General features: G+C 40.1%; 1 protein-coding gene across 2 annotated transcripts in view; it reads left to right on the forward strand.

The window, feature by feature from the left end:
- Window positions 1-24,734, forward strand: part of LOC117405778 (mediator of RNA polymerase II transcription subunit 14-like) — a 42,088-nt gene that overhangs the window by 8,035 nt on the left and 9,319 nt on the right. For both annotated transcript variants that reach the window (XM_059030085.1, XM_034009153.3), the window contains exons 6-20: window positions 83-211; window positions 9,422-9,529; window positions 10,824-10,956; window positions 11,444-11,594; window positions 12,029-12,140; window positions 13,744-13,869; window positions 14,118-14,196; window positions 14,672-14,831; window positions 15,853-16,047; window positions 17,457-17,591; window positions 19,088-19,164; window positions 19,638-19,798; window positions 20,835-20,981; window positions 21,125-21,216; window positions 24,566-24,718. In XM_059030085.1, the coding sequence (XP_058886068.1) occupies window positions 83-211; window positions 9,422-9,529; window positions 10,824-10,956; window positions 11,444-11,594; window positions 12,029-12,140; window positions 13,744-13,869; window positions 14,118-14,196; window positions 14,672-14,831; window positions 15,853-16,047; window positions 17,457-17,591; window positions 19,088-19,164; window positions 19,638-19,798; window positions 20,835-20,981; window positions 21,125-21,216; window positions 24,566-24,718 (1,958 nt within the window). The remainder of the gene's footprint in view (window positions 1-82; window positions 212-9,421; window positions 9,530-10,823; window positions 10,957-11,443; window positions 11,595-12,028; window positions 12,141-13,743; window positions 13,870-14,117; window positions 14,197-14,671; window positions 14,832-15,852; window positions 16,048-17,456; window positions 17,592-19,087; window positions 19,165-19,637; window positions 19,799-20,834; window positions 20,982-21,124; window positions 21,217-24,565; window positions 24,719-24,734) is intronic.

Raw genomic sequence — 24,734 nt, forward strand, 5'->3', positions numbered from 1 at the left:
ACTAAGGCACTACACTTTTCTCTGACTCTGCTAATTCACTTGGTTTAGATCACCTACTCGTGTTTCTCTTTCTGTTCTGAAGCGAATGGCCGTGTGAAGTTCCGGGTGGAGGGGGAGTTTGAAGCCACGCTCACAGTGATGGGGGATGATCCAGATATCCCTTGGCGTCTACTCAAACTGGAAATCCTGGTGGAAGACAATGAAACGGGAGGTATACATTTTTTTTTTTTATTTTGCTGTTCATAGAAAGTTTGAATCCTCCCGAAACTCATCAGCTCTTTTGTAACCTGTTGCTACAACCTGTCTGATAACATACATTTTTGGTCCCTCTGCTGCCCTGGCAAAGACTACATATCGGCAAAAAAAGTTACATTCCATGAAAGGCTCTTTTAACTTGCAGAGCTTTAAGTTGGCAAAAAGAGTAGTGTTTAGGGCTCTGGGCTTTTGACCAGAGGGTTGTGGGTTCAATCCCAGGTGGGGGACACTGCTGCTGTACCCTTGAGCAAGGTACTTTACCTAGATTGCTCCAGTAAAAACCCAACTGTGTAAATGGTTAGTTGTATGTAAAAATAATGTGATATCTTGTAACAATTGTAAGTCGCCCTGGATAAGGGCGTCTGCTAAGAAATAGATAATAATAATAATAATAATAACTCCAGATGCAAAAATGAATGTGCACTCCAGGTACCAGATTTTTAAATTATTGTAATTGGTATTCTTACCCCTGAAATTGGTATTAAATAATATTTGCAAAAAAGTCAACACATTTATATGAATGAAGCAAAACAGACACTATATATATATATATATATATATATATATATATATATATATATATATATATATATATATATATATATATACAGTGCCTTGCGAAAGTATTCGGCCCCCTTGAACTTTGCGACCTTTTGCCACATTTCAGGCTTCAAACATAAAGATATGAAACTGTAATTTTTTGTGAAGAATCAACAAGTGGGACACAATCATGAAGTGGAACGAAATTTATTGGATATTTCAAACTTTTTTAACAAATAAAAAACTGAAAAATTGGGCGTGCAAAATTATTCAGCCCCTTTACTTTCAGTGCAGCAAACTCTCTCCAGAAGTTCAGTGAGGATCTCTGAATGATCCAATGTTGACCTAAATGACTAATGATGATAAATAGAATCCACCTGTGTGTAATCAAGTCTCCGTATAAATGCACCTGCACTGTGATAGTCTCAGAGGTCCGTTTAAAGCGCAGAGAGCATCATGAAGAACAAGGAACACACCAGGCAGGTCCGAGATACTGTTGTGGAGAAGTTTAAAGCCGGATTTGGATACAAAAAGATTTCCCAAGCTTTAAACATCCCAAGGAGCACTGTGCAAGCGATAATATTGAAATGGAAGGAGTATCAGACCACTGCAAATCTACCAAGACCTGGCCGTCCCTCTAAACTTTCAGCTCATACAAGGAGAAGACTGATCAGAGATGCAGCCAAGAGGCCCATGATCACTCTGGATGAACTGCAGAGATCTACAGCTGAGGTGGGAGACTCTGTCCATAGGACAACAATCAGTCGTATACTGCACAAATCTGGCCTTTATGGAAGAGTGGCAAGAAGAAAGCCATTTCTTAAAGATATCCATAAAAAGTGTCGTTTACAGTTTGCCACAAGCCACCTGGGAGACACACCAAACATGTGGAAGAAGGTGCTCTGGTCAGATGAAACCAAAATCGAACTTTTTGGCAACAATGCAAAACGTTATGTTTGGCGTAAAAGCAACACAGCTCATCACCCTGAACACACCATCCCCACTGTCAAACATGGTGGTGGCAGCATCATGGTTTGGGCCTGCTTTTCTTCAGCAGGGACAGGGAAGATGGTCAAAATTGATGGGAAGATGGATGGAGCCAAATACAGGACCATTCTGGAAGAAAACCTGATGGAGTCTGCAAAAGACCTGAGACTGGGACGGAGATTTGTCTTCCAACAAGACAATGATCCAAAACATAAAGCAAAATCTACAATGGAATGGTTCACAAATAAACATATCCAGGTGTTCGAATGGCCAAGTCAAAGTCCAGACCTGAATCCAATCAAGAATCTGTGGAAAGAACTGAAAACTGCTGTTCACAAATGCTCTCCATCCAACCTCACTGAGCTCGAGCTGTTTTGCAAGGAGGAATGGGCAAAAATTTCAGTCTCTCGATGTGCAAAACTGATAGAGACATACCCCAAGCGACTTACAGCTGTAATCGCAGCAAAAGGTGGCGCTGCAAAGTATTAACTTAAGGGGGCTGAATAATTTTGCACGCCCAATTTTTCAGTTTTTTATTTGTTAAAAAAGTTTGAAATATCCAATAAATTTCGTTCCACTTCATGATTGTGTCCCACTTGTTGTTGATTCTTCACAAAAAATTACAGTTTCATATCTTTGTTTGAAGCCTGAAATGTGGCAAAAGGTCGCAAAGTTCAAGGGGGCCGAATACTTTCGCAAGGCACTGTATATATAGTCTAACTTCATTATAACGAACCCCCCTGGGGCCTGGAGAAATGTTTGTTATATCAGGTTGTTCGCTATAATAGGGTTTGGCAATTTGCTGTATCAGAATGATGGAAGAAACGCCCAAATTGAATTGAACATCTTTATACAGCAGTTCTTTAAGGACAACTTCACATTGATCAACATTTAAACTGTATATTTAAAAGAAAACAGTAAAGAAATGAAAAAAACAGTGCCCTTTCTCTTGAAAAACATATGCAGCGTAGACTGCTTCATATTTTTCGTACTTTTCTCAATGCACGCTGTTTCAATCTTGTTACCTCCTCACACCTGTTGTCATGGTTGCAGTTTGTGTGAAGATGGCAATGGTTGCATACGTCACACATGATTCACACTACAATAGGTTATCTATGAATCCGTCTGATCTTTGAATTAGCCTACCAAGGTCTTTGTGTTCACTGAGAGAATAACAGTTTCACACTGGAGAAAGTTCAGTGTCAGTCACTACCGACTTCGTTTTATCCGGGTAGATTTTGTAAAAGCTATCACTCTAATAGGGATAATTTCCATTGAAAAAAAAGTTCTTGCTGCGTGGATCATTAAAGGGGGTTCTTTATAAGAAGGGTTTGTTATAGTGAAGTTAAACTGTATATATAGTTAGCAAAATGTATACACAGTAAAATAAACATTTTATATACATAACAGAAATATTCAATGTGTTATGTAAAGTATGTGCAAAATTCCGCACACAATATATAAAAGGATTACAAAAAACATTGTGGCAATGTGCCCCGTCCCAGTGTGCATTTGTGTGTTGTATGTTGCATGTGTTAATGTTGGTGTATTGTAGTTGGTACACGGAATATAAATGGGTGTGTGCAGCACGAGTTATTTAAGATGTATAATTGTATTTAGGCACGGGATTGCACTATCACTTCATGTGCATTTAAAGTATTTAATATGTGAGCACGAGGTTGCACATAATTAATTCACGTGCTGGGATTCAAGTGAATAATTAATTAGTAATTGAATCCCGGCACAACAGTATATATAGATGCAAGTTTTACTCACTCGGGGTTGTGTGTTCGGTGAGTGGAGAAAGGAAAATAAACGATAATAATAACCATAAGTATTTGTACTCACTGTGTTTGTTTGTCTCTTAGTCCACCGTTTAAGTGTTAGTCCGTCTTGTTTGTCTGTTTTATTTGGCGTAAAGTGCCGTGTCCTGTGTTTTGTTCAACCGTTTATTTATTTGTTTATTAAAATACTGAGCGCTGCCATTTGCGTTTTCAGTTTCAACCCCAGTACTGTCTGTCTCTGTGTATTCCTTTCTGGTCTGACGTCATTCACAAAGCCACCCTGTGACAAACATACATTTTTTTAAATAAAATTAAATACTGTGTATGTACTTTAGATAGTTGATTGTTTGCTGTGGTATCTCCAACTCTTCACAATGTCTTCAGATAGAGATTTTTGCATGGAACGCAATTGGATAATAGTCACCTGATGATTTCGATCTCTCTTTACCGACTTCAAAACACATATCACATTACTAACACTGCCTTAGGGCATAATGTGAGCTGCAAATCTCAATACAAAGGGGAAGCAGCTGGAGAGCTGTGCCTTTCTTTGTTTATTTGTGTAGCAGAGGACTAGCGAGTCGTGAGCTGCAGCCACAGAGCCAGCATGGACCCCACAGCATGACTAGCACTGCAGAGCACAGCACAACAGAGCACCACAGAGCACCACTACTACAACCCAGAACAAAAGAGCACCACTGTACTACAACCCAGCACAACAGAGCACCACTGTACTACAACCCAGCACAACAGAGCACCACTGTACTACAACCCAGCACAGAGCACCACTGTGCTACAACCCAGCACAACAGAGCACCACTGTGCTACAACCCAGCACAACAGAGCACCACTGTGCTACAACCCAGCACAACAGAGCACCACTGTACTACAGCCCAGCACAACAGAGCACCACTGTACTACAGCCCAGCACAACAGAGCACCACTGTACTACAACCCAGCACAACAGAGCACCACTGTACTACAACCCAGAACAGAGCACCACTGTGCTACAACCCAGCACAAAAGAGCACCACTGTGCTACAACCCAGCACAACAGAGCACCACTGTGCTACAACCCAGCACAACAGAGCACCACTGTACTACAACCCAGCACAACAGAGCACCACTGTACTACAACCCAGCACAACAGAGCACCACTGCACTACAACCCAGCACAACAGAGCACCACTGTACTACAACCCAGCACAACAGAGCACCACTGTACTACAGCCCAGCACAACAGAGCACCACTGTACTACAGCCCAGCACAACAGAGCACCACTGTACTACAACCCAGCACAACAGAGCACCACTGTACTACAACCCAGAACAGAGCACCACTGTGCTACAACCCAGCACAAAAGAGCACCACTGTGCTACAACCCAGCACAACAGAGCACCACTGTACTACAACCCAGCACAACAGAGCACCACTGTACTACAACCCAGCACAACAGAGCACCACTGTACTACAACCCAGAACAGAGCACCACTGTGCTACAACCCAGCACAAAAGAGCACCACTGTGCTACAACCCAGCACAACAGAGCACCACTGTACTACAACCCAGCACAACAGAGCACCACTGCACTACAACCCAGCACAACAGAGCACCACTGCACTACATCAGGTTGAAAAAAAAAACATAGAATAGACGGCAAACCTTGACATACGCAGGCATGGCATGGTACTGCAAGTGCTCTTTCATATGACGTACATGCGTACGCCCTGGAGCTGAAGTGGTTAACTGCACTAGTGATTTTTATTAGACTAAAACAACTTAATTATGCTATCTATAGGATGTTAAAGTATTTATGGTGTGATGTGCACTGCTTATACTGTAGTAAACACGCTGGCAGATTGATCAGTGAGCTATTTGTACCTCGTTACTGAGCGATTACCCGTATACTGTACCATGGCTATTTAATCCCTGTGTGCAGTGTCTGGTTAACAGTTTGAGTGATCAAGGATAGAGAAAGTTCTTGAAAAACTAGACTAATTTATAACCGCTGTAGCATGCTTGGGACTCTGTCAGTCAGCAAACAATCTACCGTTGCTTCAAGAAAGCTGCGTTTGCTATAGTTGAGGAGGAGAGTGCTGATGAAAATACAACAGAAACTGACACCAACACCAGATGGAATGTCAGATGAAGAATTCTCTCAGCTGTGTCACCTTGGCGACCACGACGCTCTGCCTGAAACGGACCGCATACCCGCTTGTTTTGTTTATTGTACTGGTGATGGGGGGGACAGTTTGAATGTCATGTTCATGTGTGGGAGGTGCTCCGTGCTTGTGCCGTCCATCGCTTATTGCGGGCATCTCACGATAACACAAACGCACCCACAAAACTGTACTTTTAAACCTGCTCGGTTATTGAACTGAGACATATTTTCGACTTGTCGAAAAATAACAACCCAACTCTACAATGGTATCTAATATAAACCCTTTGGCTTTCATCAGAGCAGCATCAAGCATCACAACTTTGTGTACTGGACTTTTAGGGATTGTACGTTTCGAAATCCTACAAAGAAACTATTTTGCCTCCAAAATATATGGTTAAGGGTGTTGGATTCTGTTTAAGAATAAACGTGTTCAAACTTATTAGTAATGTTTGTAACAGCTATAGAACCTGTCATGAAGGCCTTTGAATAGAGTGCTCTTACTGTACCTTTATATACATAACATCAACATTTACATGTACAAGACTACATGTGTACACTACTTGTGTGTATATGGAAAAGACTTTGAATACAAAATTCAGATTTTTCTACTCGCCTTTAAGATGTTAAGTAGATTATTAGTTGTACACTTCCCTCCACAGAGAGCATGAAAACAAAATATTAAATAATGCAAACAGTGATGTAGTTTTTGGGATGTGGTTACATTCAAAACCCTTGAGTTATGATTATGTTGTGCTCAGACCTGCTATTATACTATACTATATTTATCCTGCTTTTAGTATGGTCAATTCAGCACCAAAGCAGCTGTGGAATGATAATTACCATGCGCATGAAGGAAGTGCAGTGAGCTCAAGTGTTTCCAAGCCAGCCTTTGATCATTTCCTTTACAAATGTTCATGTGGCACAAACAGATTGTTGTATGTCTTGCAACAAGTTAGCAGGATTTTTCCACTTCTGCAAAAGGCCAGTTAGTGAGTCTTACAGCCTTTGTGCCATCAACTGCAAGTCATTACTTTATACTCACTGTATCAACATCACGGATTAAATGTGTTGCTAACTAAGCTTGTGCAACTGTCTCTTGAGACGGTGGTTGTACCAACAGACTGGATAATTGCAAACGTAATACCGATCCACAAAATGGGAGACAAAACCAAACCAGGTAACTACAGACCAATAAGCCTGACTTCTATTATATGGAAACTATAAGATGGAAAATATAAGATCCAAAATGGAAAATTACCTCTATGGTAACACTATCCTGGGAGACAGTCAGCATGGTTTTAGGAAAGGGAGATCGTGTCTAACTAACCTGCTTGATTTTTTTTGAGGATGCAACATCGACAATGGATAACTGCAAAGCATATGATGTGGTTTATTTAGATTTCCAGAAAACTTTTGATAAAGTCCCGCATAAAAGATTAATCCTCAAACTGAACGCAGTAGGGATTCAAGGAAATGCATGCACATGGATTACTGGGAGTGGTTAACACGTAGAAAACAGAAAGTACTGATTAGAGGAAAAAAAACTCAAAATGGAGCGAGGTAACCAGTTTAAAATCACAGGGATCAGTATTAGGTCCTCTGCTATTCCTAATCTACATTAATGACTTAGATTCCAGTATAGTAAGCGAACTTGTTAAATTTGCAGACAACACAAAAATAGGAGTGGCAAACACTGTTGCAGCAGCAAAGGTCATTTAAAATGATCTAGTCAGCATTCAGAACTGGCAGACACATGGCAAATAACATTTAATATGGAAAAGTATAAGGTACTGCACACAGGCAATAAAAATGTCCATTATTAATACCATATGGGAGATATTGAAATTGAAGGAATCTATGAAAAAGATCTATGAAAGAGAGTTTATGTTGACTCATATGTCTTCATCTAGAAGCTACTGTATTTAAAAAAGGCCAACAAGATGCTTGGATATAGTGAAAAGTGTTGAATTTAAATCAAGGGAAGTAATGTTAAAACTTTACATTAGTAAGACCTCATCTAGAATATTGTGTTCAGTTCTGGTCACCTCGTTACAAAAAGGATATTGCTGCTCTAGAAAGAGTGCAAAGAAGAGCAACTAGAATTATCCCAGGTTTAAAAGGCATATCGTATGCAGAAAGGCTAAAATAATTGAATCTATTCAGTCTTGAACAAAGAAGACTACGTACGCGGTGATCTGACTCAAGCATTCAAAATTCTAAAAGATATTGACAATGTCGACCCAGGGGACTTTTTCGACCTGAAAAAAGAAACAAGGAGCAGGGGTCACAAATGGAGATTAGATAAAGGGGTATTCAAAACAGAAAATAGGAGGCACTTTTTTACACGGAGAATTGTGAGGGTCTGGAACCAACTCCCCAGTAATGTTGTTGAAGCCGACACCCTGAGATCCTTCAAGAAGCTGCTTGATGAGATTCTGCGATCAATAAGCTACTAACAACCAAACGAGCAAGGTGGGCCAAATTGCCTCCTCTCGTTTGTAAACTTTCTTATATACTGTACAAAAAACTGACAAACTGATTGCAAATGGATACATTATTTAAACACATTTAAATAGGCATGCAAAACCAAAGAAATCTGTCAGAGTTGTTGTTTTTACTATCGGGTCTGTTATTGATCTCTGGTTAAATGCAGAAGACTTCCCGGTGTATGAAAGTCAATATCTTAACACACCACAAAAACAGGGAAATAACTGCAGTGTTTTTTAAGGAAGAAAGGGAACTCCCAGTACTTGTTCCCCTCTAGAGGAACACGAAACATGACAATTCTACAAAGTGAATAGCTTCACAGGGTTAAGTATATAAAAAAAGAAATATCTTCCATTTAATTGTCAAAATTACTCAAATTACAATTTAGCAATAGACATGAAATAGGTCCTCAAACTCAGGAAGAGCACTGTCATGCTGGAACATCACGTGCCGGATGTCAGCAAGTGGTCATCGAGGCATAGGGAAAGGATGTTTAGCAGCACAGACATGAAGGACGCTGCATTAACTGGAACATCAGCACAAATATGGCCCAATAACTGTGTTGTTGTGGATGCCACCCCACACCATGACACCGGGATCGGATTGCGTATGTTCCATAGACACATGAGGTTCGCATCAGCCCTGTTCTGGCAGGCCATACTCCCCTTCAGGGGAAGATGATGTTATCTGCCACAATGGCTGTCTGTTTTCTCACCCATTCACAGAAACACTTTTAGCACATTTGTATGGATGAAACTTACTGCGATGAAGAATCCTCTATGTCTGGCTAGTACCAGCCACCACTGCAATTTTTCTTTTTTGACCGTCTCGGGCTCACAACTGCGGTTCCCATAACAATAGTTACAACTTCATCAGTGCTGGCACAGTGGAATGCTTCCCTTGCGATCTGCTACGCTTCCTTTCAGAAGGAATCTGGTTACCGTTGATCTTGTAATTCTGTCAGCACTGTTACGCCCATTTTTGCCATACATCGCTCTGTATGTAGGTTTTTACATTCTTACCACATGTCCTTCTGCTGTGAGTACTGAGGAGCTATAGGCATCCAGCCTCTTTATACCTGAACAACCCTCCCTCGAGGCTCCGACAGTGTTGCTGGAATTATGACTCGGCCTTTCTTTTGATTTTTTTTTTTTTTTGTTACTTTTTGATATTTTGCTGATTCATGTATCCATTTCTCCCTTGCAGATGGCCGTGCTTTGGTCCACAGCATGCAGATCAATTTCATCCATGAGCTAGTCCAGTCCCGACTGTTTGCTGACGAGAAACCCCTGCAGGACATGTATAACTGTCTGCGTATCCTTTTCTGCAACTGCCTTTTCACTCCATCACTGTGTGTTATCAGTATAATATTCATTAACTGTTTTAGCAGAGCACCTCAATGGAGATGGAATGCAGTACCATGAATATACTTCATATGTTTTATTTGGGAAATGCATTACCTAATGCTTGTCTGAGCAGTAGAAAGTGTTAATTTTTTTTTCAGATGCCACTCATTGATTTTCCTTTTCATTATATCTTTTTGATACAGTCCTTTTTTTATATGAACAAATACATACAAATATAAAACAATCAAGTTGCAGCTAGTACATTTTTAAATGTCCCATTGGCACACTGCTAAGATAAAAACAAAGCCATTTAACCTGCAGTATTTATTTTTATTTTTTCCGTAGTTCTAACCTATTTTTCCTTTTGCCTCACTACTGCAATATACAGTTCAGTGGATGTCCTCTGCGCAGTGCTCACTGCTTTGAATAGTTATCAGAATTAGCATTTCCAAGCATAGCAGAGCACACTGTACTTGACTGGTGCTAAATATCAAACAGTGATGCAGAACCAGGAGACAAACTTCAATGAACTGATTTGCATTTTTTCTCAAGTTGATCTGACTTTTTATTTTATTCAGGCATTCTTTTTTTTCTTTTTATGTATGTGCAGACAAGAAAAGATAAAAAAATATTTTTGGCCAGTCTTAGTTATTTTCTATTTGTATTTCTTGTACATTTTTTAATTACATCTTGTTTTGTTTTTTAAAGAATGATATTTATAAAACTACATTATAAAGAACAGAATATCAGTTCCTTAGCTGAAATATAAAAAAAGCATTGAAAAATAATTTTAAAAACTTACTAAGGAAGAGGTAGGAGAGTCATGGGACAGTCTGTTACCTTCCCAACATAATGATGAGTCTGTCCAACAGGAGTGCCTCAGATCAAATAGTGGCAGGAATGTGCAGACATTGAGAAAGACTTCTCGTGGAAATGTTGGCATTGAAGAATGCTACAGTACGTCTCCTTTTCTTTCTTTTAAGTTCATGTTTATACAAAACACTTTGAATTCAGGTTTTTCTATCATTTACTAGCAAATGTATTTTTATTTATTTATTTAAATGGGGTCCCAACCAGAAAAAGTTTGAGAACCATGGGATTAATTGAACCAATTACATTTTCATGTGGTGCATAAAGCTGTTAATTATTTCATCTTGCTTGTAAAGCCGTCATTAGAACAGCCCCCTAGGCTGCTGATTGCAGTCTGGCAGGACCTTGCTCTGTTATCTCAGTGAATGATTCCTTGACCAGCGCTCCCTCAGATTCATTTTGCCTGTCGCTCCAGCTAGAGGTGCTACACTCCCAGACACAGATGCTGATCCGTGAGCGCTGGGGGGATCTGGTCCAAGCGGAGCGATACTTGCCAGCAAAGTGCCTCACCCTCTCTGTGTGGAAGTAAGTTAATATGGGATTATCCTTTTTTGTTAGCATAGAAAAAGAACGCATTGCTCGTTTATTCGGGAGGTGATCTAAATCTATTGCTAGAAATGTATGTTTCAGTGTCTATGGCATATAGAGTTTCTGTCGGACTGCCACCTGTTAGTACTCTGTGAGGCAGGTAGCAACTCATAATAATATAGGAAACCTAAACGGATGTCTGAATTCACCTACATAGTTACTTAAAATTGAAGTAATAAAGACACACTTGGCATTAAAAAGCAAGGCAAGTGGGAAAATACATTTTTGTCCAACTTTTATCAAGTTATATTACCTAGATTCTTGTATAGCTCAAGCTGGTTTAAAGTAATAGATGATATTTACAACCGAAAAGAGCAAAAATAGCATTGGCATTTGGTCAGGTATCTACCAGATACTCTAGATAATTGCTGTACTGTAACCCAGTGCTGTGCTTATACAGTAAAGTTTGAAACTGTTTCTTTAGCCAACAAGTCCTGGGCAGGAAAACCGGTACGGCCTCCGTCCACAAGGTCAACATTAAGATTGATGAGGCGGACGGATCGAAGCCTTTGCAGATATCCCACGAGCCCCCACTGCCAGCCTGTGATTCCAAGCTAATGGAGCGTGCCATGAAGGTAAAGAAAGCTCCAAAACAATCCCTCCTTTTATTTAATTCCATCAATGCTATTCAATACAAATTTGGATCTAGACAATGGGGGATTCTTTATTTTTTGTGTTCAGTTTTTTCTTTCAAAATGCTGCAGAACAGCTCTTGTGACAGACCAGTAGTGGTTACTGTAGCATAGGAACCTGTCATGTTCAGTTTACACTGTAGTTGACTCTGCAAGTCTCAAATCTGTGGCCTGCTGGGGCACTGCCTGTTTTTAAAAAGTACGGCAAAATAGTATGTGTATTGCACTGTTGCTGTATAAGGGCCCTTCACCAGTTAAGTTTATTATTTCATTTTTTAAGTAGCGAGTGGAGCACTGTAATTGAAAATGATATTCAGCCAGTCATTTAATGGTATGTGATTCTATATGTTAAAACAATGTGTTATTTATCCTCACAGATCGAACATTTGTCAGTGGAGAAGTTGCTCATTGACAGTGTCCATGCCCGGTCTCATCAGAAGCTACAGGAACTCAAAGCCATTCTTAAAAGCTACAACGCTAGCGATAACTGTGAGTTTTTCACTTTAAAATACTATTTACGTGATGAAGGCAGTGCTCTGCAGTGGTTATATGAATACCTCCACCATTATTCCATGTATTTAGTGTCTCTGAGTAGAGCATCATTTCCGAGAAACCTTTCACTAAGGCTGTCCTTTTTTTTTTTTTTCACGGTTATCGCAGATTTCAGATTTCCGTGAAATGTATCCATTGCCGTGTAATATGTAGTTCCCTGTGAAAATTCAATTTTTTAAGGAATAGTGTAAATATACATATTTTTTATCACTTTAAAATAAATACAGCAAAGGTTTTGATGCACTACCTGTTATGCTGCATTTAGGAACCTGGCAGCTGGTTTAGTTTGCTTCCGGTAAATGATTGAACACACACTGCATAGATCTGCACAATTTCTTTAAAATGTCTTCAACGAAAGACACAAGCTGCTTCAAAGATCGAAAATATTTCTGCTAAAGATCGCGCTATCCAGTACAAGGGGACATTTCACGTGTCTGTTGTTATTTTTACATTTATGTTTTTATCTGTTTTGATAATTCACTGATGGTGAAAATAGATTGTCTAATAAGTGGACAAACAACATATTTTACAATTTTTAGCATTTACTGTTTTTCAGGTAAGTGTCAATATTTAGGAACATTTGTTGTATAATAACCCTAGAGAAAATGATCAAATTAGAATGTTACAATGCTATTTTTTTCTATATGCTATATATAGCTCTGGAAAAAATTAAGAGACCACTGCAAAATTATCAGTTTCTCTGGTTTTACTATTTATAGGTATGTGTTTGGGTAAAATGAACATTTTTGTTTTATTCTATAAACTACTGACAACATTTCTCCCAAGCCATCAAACAAAGCCGAGCTGCTTGAATTGTTGCGCCAGGAGTGGCATAAAGTCACCCAACATCAATGTGAAAGACTGGTGGAGAGCATGCCAAGACGCATGAAAGCTGTGCTTGAAAATCAGGGTTATTCCACCAAATATTGATTTCTGAACTCTTCCTAAGTTAAAACATTAGTATTGTGTTGTTTAAAAATGAATATGAACTTATTTTCTTTTCATTATTCGAGGTCTGACAACACTGCATCTTTTTTGTTATTTTGACCAGTTGTCATTTTCTGCAAATAAATGCTCTAAATGGCAATATTTTTATTTGGAATTTGGGAGAAATGTTGTCAGTAGTTTTATAGAATAAAACAAAAATGTTCATTTTACCCAAACACATACCTATAAATAGTAAAACCAGAGAAACTGATAATTTTGCAGTGGTCTCTTAATTTTTTCCAGAGCTGTATTTCATGATTATGTTTAATCATTAAATATATTGAAATATCTGTTTTAGACCGTCAAATGCCATAAAATAAGCAATTTTATACTAGTTATACTTTCCTGAAGGATGCAGAAATAGTTGCTTAAAACACCTTATGTTAAATTTCATGTTTGTTTTTCCCTTAAGGGTTGAAAATGTTGCAGAAAGCCAATTTAGAAATTGAGTACAGAGCCCAAGGTCTTTTATACAGCCGACTGGACTAAACATTTGTGATGGCAAGATGTTAAAACAAGTGATGCCAAGTTCTGCTTTGCTTTTTTGTTTCAGCATTTATAGAAACTGCTCTTCCCACTCTGGTCATTCCAATCCTGGAACCCTGTGGCCGTTCCGAGTGCCTTCATATATTTGTTGACTTGCATTCTGGAATGTTCCAGCCAATGCTCTATGGGATTGGTAAGCAGCAGAAATCATGAGACTAGACTTTTATAGCAGGCTTTTTGTTGAGTAATGAAGTCATAATTGTGATGCTACCTGTTGACATTCACGTGTTATGTTTTGCATCAGAAGTACTCTATTGCTTCCTTGTAGATTTGAATCCCACAATGCTCCACGGTTTTCTTAACTTCCAAATACTGATACATTTACTTGAAAAGCAACTTCTAATTGACTGAATGTGAGTGACCTCATTTTGCCCATCTCAGATCTGTCGACCTTGGATGACATTGAAAAGTCTATCAACGATGACATGAAACGCATTATTTCTTGGCTTCAACAACTGAAGTAAGTTGTGTGGTTTATCTATTCCAGGTCATCAAATCTACACAATCATAATCAAGTGCTGCAATTTGGTTTGATAGCAGGGAATGGAGATGCTAAAATATTATGTTTAATCACTGTAAAAACAGCAGTGTAGTAAGGGGGGGGGGGAATATTTGTGTTCATTAAACCTGTTGCATTAAAAACGCCAATTTTTTTGTTTTATTTTATATTATACTTCTACCAAATACTCCCAGTTGCCTTTGCAATGCTGCAAACCCATTTACAGCCTGCAGTGGCAAGCTTCACCTCACAATCAGAAGAGCCAAACTGTGGGGCTCAGTGAGCTATCCATGGACAGTCCTGGCATAGCGAATGAGATTAAATAAATTAATTAAACCTAGTCAGCTGGTTTGTTTAGCTTTATTTAGATAAATACCAGAAAGATGGCTGAGTGTATTTCACTGCGTTGAGCGCTCTTGTCTGTGTGTGTTTGCAGGTTCTGGTTGGGGGAGCAGCGCAGTAGGCAGTCTGTGAAGCACCTCCCCACAGTTTGCACTGACACCCTACACCTCTCCAATGCATCCTCACACCCAGCAGGGAACCTCTCCAAACACAAGCTCTTCATTAAACTCACCCGCCTCCCTCAGTATTATATTGTAAGTGTTCTTGTTTTTTACAGTACTAACTAAGAATGGGACTGAAAGTACCCTCTGGGAACTTTCAAATGAAAATGCTGGTTCTGAGGGGGATTAACTGTATGACATTTATTGTTTTTAAATAAGGCAATAAACAGCAGTACCACTGTATGCATGAAGAGCACATTAACTCAGGTATCCTTAACTAAATACATTTAAAATTGATATACTGTATTCCTTTGAATTGATGCAAAAAAAAAGATATATATTATATATATATTCTCAAAAATTGCCTCCTTAAATTCGAGTATAGTGATGCGTGTATTAAATCGCCAACAAAAGATGTGACTGCTTGCCCGAGAAAAGACATTGCTGCCCGATCTCGAATCATCCATGACATCCAGGCAGCCATTTTCACAGAAGCATCTTTCAAACAGAAGCTTTTACAATTTCAGTGTTTCGTTATTAGGCTCCGTTCTAACAAACAGTAGCAGCTTGGACAGATCATAAATGCTGATCAGTATTTTTCGACTTGCTAAGCAATACCACAGTTCACAAAAAGGGAGAAAAACAGGTGTGAGTAATCACGTCTGGAAATGAGAAGCTGTAATGCTCTGTGTGACAGCAGAGGGATGCAAACTGCCTCCGTACGTAGTTTTCTTATATGCGTAATGGAGGTTGTATCTTTGTAAATGTATCTTTTTATTTGATGTTTTATTTTTTCCTTAAATTGTGCTGCGTCTTAAATTCAAGAGTGTCTTAAATTCGAAGAAGTAGTACAGTATATACATTTAAGTATATCTGTGTAGATTACTGGTCTGCTGTTTTAAGTGGTGTTCTCTTTCCTAGTCTTGTACACAGATCCCATCTTTTAAGTCCAATATATAGGTCAAACAAACTTAACTCCAGGGTCCAGGCCACTAAAACGCCTTGTGTAACCGGTTGTCCGTCATTGTCTGCCTGTTAGTTTTGTCTGGTTGTCGATATCTGCTTCATGTCTGTCAGTTTTCATCACAAAGTGAACGCTCTCTTGTGTTTGAAGGTGGTGGAGATGTTTCACGTGGCCGGCTGCCCCACTGAGCTGGAGTATAAGTACTACTTCCTGTCGGTCAGCCTGCTGGACGGGGAGGAGGGGCCCCCCACTGCTCTGCTGCTGCAGCAGTTCAAACCCAACCTGGAGGAGCTGGTGTTGAGCACTAAGGCAGCGTGTGGGACCAAGACTGGGGCCAAGAGGAAGGTAAAGGGCTACACGACTCTTTAACCCTTTGCGGTCCTGTGTCAGACCTGGTCCGACATTGCAATTATTCCTATCCGGTCCAATGTCGGACATCATCAAAAAAACGCAAAAAACGGGTTTCTAGTCGTTTTTTCGCCAGAAAAAGCCGAGAAAACCATTCAATGGCAGAGTGGGAGTGACAGGAGCCGAGACAAGCCGAAAAAAAAAAAGGGCGTATCTCATGATTAGTCATACTTGCCCCTGGCATCAGATAGGGGCGGCCATAAGAAAACAAGCTGCCTGTTACTGAATCAGCGCACAGAGAATAACACAGACATTTGCAGAGCTTTTTTGAGATGTTATAGTAATAAAATAATGACTTGGATCGCATTATTGAGGAGTTTGGTGATAAAACAAGTGATCAGGAGATGATCCATCGGTATGTACGACTATTATTATTATTATTTATTTCTTAGCATATGTGAAAGCTATAGCGAATGAAAGGGTTGGGCGGGGCTGGAGATGCCTAGTGAGTGCTTTGTTGATATGCAGGGCCTTTTAAACCCATTTGACTGGAAAAAAAATACTTTTAAGCAGCGCGTCTAAAATTAACTGCGCGTGTGAAAATAAATTGGACCTGACGCGCCTGACATTGCTCACAAAGCTCAAGATAATGTTCCCTCGGTCATGTCTTGCCAACATTTCTTTTTCATTCTCTAAATTGAGTATTGTGAAATGTGTCACTTCTGCTCTGTGGTTGGTGATCTCATAATAGACCTCACACAAATTGAACTGTATCTCCCGGTCTGTTTGTGCAGTAAAAACAAGGTATCAAAAAAAGCAAAACTGTCCCTCTTTCTGTATTGGATAAAATGTATTCCACCCAGAGTTTATAGTTAAATTGAACCTGTTGGACTTTTTCTGTGGCATTCATGAAACTAATACTTGAACTCCCCTTCTGTTTTACGGCATGGAATTTTTTAAATCTTTGATATGGTTACAAGTGAACTGCTACTTTTTTTTTTTTTTTTTGTAATGTGTCATCCTCCTCAATCTCTGCATGGATTTTAAATGAGGTTGGGATTTTCATTTCTAATCCTGCATGTATTCAGAACCAGGCGAGTCTCGATGAGCTGAACTCTTGTTTGTAAATGTTTTTATAATTGCACCACAACATCTAGTAGCTGTCAGGTAGAAAATAAAACCCACAGTGTATATGTAAGTAAAAATCCCCACCCCCATTTAAATCACTGAGGGTATATCATAAAGTACTAAAGTTACAGTACTGTGGACGTGCAAATGGAGACAGGAACTGAAACCTTGCAAAAATATTTGAAATCTATTCATTTATTTATTGTCTTTTGCATTCAGAATAATTTGATGGGCTATTCTAATCTGGTCGAATCTGTTCTGTATCTGTTTAATCCTAGATGTCTGGTGACCAGGGTGCAATTGAACCCAAAAAGCCGAAACGAGCTGGGGAGATGTGCGCGTTCAACAAGGTCCTGGCGCATCTTGTAGCGATGTGTGACACCAACATGCCCTTTATAGGACTGCGCTGTGAGGTAAGGGCTTATTCGAAAGGAAGTCCATGAAGCTTCATAACCAAATAGACATTTCCCTTTACTCACTATGGGGGTGGGGAGGGTGCCGCCTTCTGAAGTACAATCAGATTTTTTAAATTTTTTTTATTTACTGTATAAAGAATCTTAGTAAACTCAATGCCATGCACCTCTGTTCTCTTTTGGCGTTTTTACTTTTTAACACTAGAACCGCCAAGGTAGTCATTTTGACGGGTTTGGATTTAAAATGTAAACGAATCTGCGGTTTGTTTGTTTTTTTTTTTTTTTTTTTTTTAAACGGACAACCGCATTGCATTGACAGTACGCAGATTCGTTTACATTTTCATTAATCCCGCGGTGGTTCTAGTGTTAAAATAAAATATTAAGGGGGCGTGCCCCGTGATCAAGCTGTTCATATACATTTCCAGAGCTGTGTTTTGACACAGTGCCAGACGTTGATTGCTAAATTGAGCACGATATTTCCTTATTTTGTTCTAGCTTCATGTCAACGTAATGGAAATGTTCAGAGCATCGCTGGTAACTGATAGTGCATAGGCAAATTGGGTGGCCAAGACACGAACCAATATGGAAATGTTTACAGAGGGACTTCTATGCAAAGGAGCTGAACCTCATGGTGTATCATTTGAGTAGTCATGACCGTGCAACTGCAGCATAACAATTCCAGAGCTGTTAGCTTTTTGTCATGAAGAAGCCGCCAAGAATTTGAAACCGCCATAATAGCCGGTCTGAGCACCAGTATCCCAGTCTGCAACTGATGAGTAAGGATCGCTCAATGTGTTGCTGATCTTCACCGTCTGTGTGATAACAGATATACAGGAAGGTTTCCACCAAGTACTATAATTCAGGGTTATGACTTGCCCTTGTATTTCAGCTATTCCAGCAAGACAGTTTATTGTTAGTAGTAACAGATCAGAAGCAGCTGGTGTCGACTCGAAACCACCAGATCAGATACATCCAGGTGCTTCCGCCGAAGCAAGTTTGAGTCTTGGTCTAAATGTTTTGTTTTGTATTGTTTTGGCTCCCTGTTTAACCCTTTCAGTCCTGAATTATTTTTGTCAAGCTGAAGAAGGCAAAATTAAGTTCTATAATTAAAAAAAGGCACGTCTTTATTGAGCATACATGAGAACAGAACAAAAACATATTTATACACTACCTCAGACTGGAGCCAAGGAGTCCTGTGAGGTTCCAGCATGATAACATACGGTGCTAAGATGTTCATACTTGGTTTATCTTTTGTCATTGTATCTAGTAGCGTGTTCCTGTTAGTGTTGCCCTTATTCTCAGGCCCCTCCAAAATGTAAGCTGTGCTCTTTTCCTTGTATTGGCCGATGTAAACCCAAAATTGCATTTCAAGCTAGTTTTATAAAGTATTTCAGAGGCTCCAAGGTGCATGTTTTTCCCTAGCAGTTTTCACAAAGATCTCTCGGTGTGTCACTGGGATGTGGTGGTCTTGATTTCCCTTTGTCTTTTCATTCCAGCTCTCCAACATGGACATTCCACACCAGGGAGTTCAGGTGGAAGGTGATGGCTGTAGCCATGCGATCCGCATTCTGAAGTAAGTGCTCTTACCTTTCTTGTTCTAACAGTATGTCCTTGTGGGGTTACAGATGATTAAACTACCTCCCTGCTAAAAGCAGCAAGGTGGTAAATATTTTGCTATTAAAGAATACAATTCTCTATTAAGTCCTGCTTTGAATCAAACCTGTATTTTAAGCTAGAATATGGCTAATTTGTGTTTTTTTGTTTGTATATTATATTGGGGTGGATGAGGTTAAATGTGCTAAAAACAACATTGTTTAAAAAAAAAAAAGAAAAAAAAACACATCACCAATAGAAACCGCTTTGTTTACTTTCTGTATGGTATGGATTGAGATCTGTATATACTGTGATGCATATCTCATTAAGCTGTGACTAGTCTGAGACGAGCAGTGTTTTTTTGGAATAGTCATAACACTGTGTGCAGCACCAAACCTTTGTAAACTAGCTTTCTTAATCTTGCCTCTCTACTGTTGCCTGTGCCTTTTGCAGAATTCCATCCGGTAAGGGCATCAGTAAGGAAACGCAGAGGGTTCTGAACCGCTCCCTGTTGGATTGTACCTGCCGACTGCAGGGCAGGAACAATCGCACCTGGCTAGCTGAGCTGGTCTTCGCCAACTGTCCACTCACCAGTACCTCCACAAAGGAGCAAGGTGAGGCGTCCTATGGGCTTTCACATTTAGCCATTTATTTATCTGGGAAGATAAAACCTCTCAAATGTCTCATTTACAAGTATAACACTAGCACAAATAACAGAAAATGTATGCAAAGTGTAGATACCCAGTATCCAGTTCATTGTAATTGGGTATGGAACTGTTTCAGTGTACACTGGCAAAAATACTAAATCACTCAATGTATTTTTATTTTTTTTTAATAATAAAGGGATTCAATCCAGGAAGCATGCAACAATATTATACTCAGGTTCTGGGGCTCTGGGATAGGATCAGAAGTATCTGAAAAATTAAAGCTTGTTTAACTAGTTGTGTTTTTTTTTTTTTTTTTTAATTTAGTCGTTGCCAATTAGTTTTTTTTTTTTTTTTTTTTCCTCCTCAATTTGAAATGCCCAAGTATTTTTAGGCTAAGCTACCACCCCTGCGCTGACTCGGGAGGGGCGAAGATGAACACACGCTGTCCTCCGAAGCGTGTGCCGTCAGCCGCCCGCTTCTTTACACTCTGCAGACTCACCGTGCAGCCGCCTCAGAGCTACAGCGTCGGAGGACAACGCAGCTCTGGGCAGCTTACAGGCAAGCCCGCAGACGCCCGGTCAGACTACAGGGGTCGCTGGTGCGCGGTGAGCTGAGGACACCCTGGCCGACCTAACCATCCCTACCCCCAGACGACGCTCGGCCATTGAGCGCCGCCCCCTGGGAGCTCCCGTCTACGGTCGGCTGTGGAATAGCCTGGACTCGAACCGGCGACGTCCAGGCTATAGAGAGCATCCTGCACTCTAGCGAGTGCTTCTATTGGATGCGCCACTCGGGAGCCCCGTTTAACTAGTTTTATGCTGAAATATAGACTCATGTTACATTTTTTATTGGACTGAGACAGCAAGAACTTGTTTCACTTTGTTCCTCAAATACTAGATCCATATGACATGAACTTTACCAACCCTGGTTGGATTGAAGTGGCGCAAAGCCACACATCTCCCCCAAACACCTTCATTCTACATGGACTTCCTTCTCTCCGCAGCTGCAACGCGGCAAGTTTACCTGACCTATGAGAGCCCCCTCTCGGAGCCAGTGGGGGGCCGCAAGGTGGTCGAGATGTTCCTCAATGACTGGAACAGCATCGCCCAGCTCTACGAGTGTGTCTTGGAGTTTGCGCGCTCTCTACCAGGTAAGGAAAGCAAAATGGATGCCGACAAGAGCGTTGGTGAGCAAGATACTGCATGTAAAGTAGTTTTACTTTTGGGTGGGAAATTGTCAGCGGTAAGTGTGTGCTTAATTGTAACTATTTTTTTTTTTGTTTGTTTCTCTCAGACATGCCCTCCTATCTAAACCTTTTCTCAGAAATTCGACTCTACAACTACCGCAAGCTTGTCCTGTGTTATGGAAACACCAAAGGAAGCTCAGTAAGTGCAAATGGGGCCTTGCTATCGAACCCTTACTTTGACACAAAGTATCCCACTGGCTGGAGTAGTGAACTAGGTGCTGAGGTATTTATACAGCTTTGGTTGTCATTTGAAGGCCTCCCACTTGTGCTTTTTGTGTTGTAGTGTCTTGTTATTGTATACAAGTGTGAACATGTCTTGTCAAAGCAAAAGTGTTGTAAATTGGATTGTTCATGGCAGTACACATACATACAGCCAGTTGACTGGGATTTGAACCCAGGGTCTTCAAGTTGTCTGTCTTCAGCTCTTACTAACTTGCTTCCTTGATTTGTAAAAAAAACTGCATATGTGTGTCTGTAATTCACTGGTGCCAACATATTTGGAGACGCTTTAACTTTCCCATTCAAACAATGTATCCTGATGGTATATGCCAAAATAAGGTTTTAAATAATGTCTGAGCCAGTAGTCAGAAAATTGAAACCTCTTCAATATGAAATGTGTGCACTGTTGTCAGAATTAATCATTCATTCAAAGATTTGGGTTGAGTAAATCAGGTGCTCTGTTTTATCTGATATGTTTGTGAGATAAGAACATGTAGAAATGTAAACTGCTGGTGCATGTTTACTGCATTCTTCTGTAGTCTATCTGTGTGTAGGCCTCGTTGACAGTCCAGCTTGTTTAGTGGTTGCATTTTGAGCTGTTTTAAAACCTACGTACCAGTGTAACTCATTAATAGACATCCTTCTGCGGCTACTTTTAAGTTTTGGGGGGTAATTAACTGAATCTTCGAACTCTGTTGTAACTCAGGAAGTACACATGGGCTAAATTCTCACAGCTATTTACTCCAATTTGTCATTAGCGCAGTTTTTATCTGAAAGGGAAAAAAAACACGAATAAGAAACAACTTTAAGTAGCAAGGTTCTAAAAAATATAGTGTTATACATACCTGCATGTTGCTACAATTGTTTAAATAATGTACTTCTACGCGTGGAGTGCAGGATGCGCCCGAAAGCCTGGAGGTCACCGGTTCGAGTCCGACCGTGGACGGGAGTTCCCAGGGGGCGGTGCACAATTGGCCGAGCGCCGCCTGGGGGGGGAGGGGCTTAGGTTGGCCAGGGTGTCCTCGACTCACCGTGCACCAGCGACCCCAGTAGACAGGCCGGGCGCCTGTGGGCTTGCCTGTAAGCTGCCCAGAGCTGCACTGCCCTTGGAGGAGAACGTGTGTTCATCTTCGCTGCTCCCAAGTCAGCGAAGGGGTGGTAGCGGTGAGCTGAGCCTAAAAATACAATTGGACATTTCAAATCGGGGGGGAAAAAAACAGGTAAAAACAATAGGAGACTACTAAATAAAAAAAAATAATAATAATGTACCTGTCGTTTTTTATTTTCATTGTTAACATCCTGACAACTTATAACACTTTAACTTTAAAGTCTGTTTCAAAGCTATTTTCAAAATGTCTGCTCTAGTGCACTGGGATTTTAGATCTGTCCTCAAATCACTGTTGGAAGAGCAAGTGTAAAATTTGTCAGGATGTGAGGCAATGTGTTCCGCCCCTGTGTGCATTTCTGTGTTGTATGTTGCGTGTGGTGTGTTAATGTTGGTGTATAGTCATTGGTACACGGGATTGCACATCACCGCACGTGCATTTAAAGTAAGTAATATGCGCGCACGAGGTTGCACATAAGTAATTCACATGCTGGGATGTGCACATGCGGAGCACATTGCCACAGGATGTTAACAATGAAAAGAAAAATTACAGGTATGTTATTTAAACAGCTGTAGCAACACATTGTGCGGACATGTAACGCTGTATTTTTCAAAACCCTGCTACTTACTTTTTATGTCTGCTCACAAGTTAAGTTAAAAGTCTCAATAGTTTATATCTGTTTTGGTAACTTTATTAGATGCATTTTGTCCTTGCTGAAATGTGCTAATTATGATTTGGAGTAAATAGCAATGAGAATTTAGGTCATGGTGTCTTTGTGTCTTGGTTTTACTAAGAATATTTTACAGGAAACACTTCAAATATTTTAAATAAGTCTACATAAGGCAACAGGATTTTTACAATTTTTTAACTACACAGCTACCCCTTAACATCATGATGATTCCTACCATAGGCCAGAACTGCCAGGAATTGAAAGATTGTGGCTTGTATCAATTAAGTTCAGAACAAGGGCTTCTCTTTGCATTTTGTCAAAAGCAAAATTGAAACAGTAGGTGACTGTTTCCTTACAGCAACACCAGCGCATGCCCATAAAATAGAGATGTGTTCCATGGATCAGTGAAGAGCTCCTTGTGGCAGCAGCTGCACTTAGAAAGCACATTATACTTTATCTTAATGACTGATTATTAAAACTGCTAATATAATTTAGACACGTCATTAGCCTGTATGTTGACATTTGTTCTTAGATTTCACTTTCTACATTAGTAAATTGAACTGTATAACCTTGCATTACTGCAAAGCACACTGCTCTGATGAGACAAACATTGATCTGCAGTAAAAATGGGCTATTTGTAACAGTTTTAGGATAATTATGTTTTCAGTTTTACTGCAGGTCAATGTTTGTCTCATCAGAACAGTGTGCTTTTTCTGATGCCTGGTTGCACTGTTTTAGTATTGAGAATAGGGACCTAAGAAGCTGAAATCATGTTGTAGAAGAGAGTGAGATGGGAACAGTTCACTGTATTTCAATGTTAAATGCACTGTTTATTTGGGAATGAATAGTTTCAACTGACTCTAGCCACCTGACTCTCCTTTCCCGTGCTGCTGGGTGGTGTTGGGTCCTAGCACCATTTGTGTGTGCAATTGCAATTGGTGTATATTACCAACCCTTTCAGTTGGCATAATGAATGATTTATTGATTTTAGAATGTTATTTCTTGCCATCGTCTCGTCGGGACCCACAGCACACTGGAATGTCCCCTAGAAAGTGTTAGGGGTTAGGTATTGGGTTTGAGGTTAGGTTTTAGGGCAGGGGTTGCTTAAGGTTAGGATTGGGGTTGGGTTAGGGTCAGGGTGGCTTGATTTTGTAGAGTTGCCGAGCTCTGGAAGTGAAAGGTGGGAGTAAATGGCAAATGCCCTCGAATCATCTGATGCCCTCAGAACACTTTCTAGGGGATATTCCTTTTACGCAGCTTCAGGACCCCATTATTTAACCAGGATAGAACCCCTCAAGGGTTCTATCCTGGTTAAATAAATACAATTGCATTTTTGAAATGTGTGTTATTTTGATTTGTTTTGCAGAATAATTAATAACAAATGCCAATTGTCCTGTGCCCTTTTAAAAATATTAATGATGGCTGTGTGTATTAATTGAACTCAACAGTTTGACCCTCCTCCCCCTTCTTTAAATTTCTGTCATTGCTTCCAGATCACCATTCAGTGGAATTCGGCAACGCACAAGTTTCACATCTCCCTGGGAACAGTCGGGCCCAACTCAGGGTGCAGTAACTGCCACAACATCATCCTTCACCAGCTGCAGGAGATGTTTAACAAGACTCCCAACGTGGTTCAGCTACTGCAGGTAACCGCAAACTGCA

Source organism: Acipenser ruthenus, chromosome 9 (genome assembly GCF_902713425.1).
Source record: "Acipenser ruthenus chromosome 9, fAciRut3.2 maternal haplotype, whole genome shotgun sequence".
Lineage (NCBI taxonomy): Eukaryota > Metazoa > Chordata > Actinopteri > Acipenseriformes > Acipenseridae > Acipenser > Acipenser ruthenus.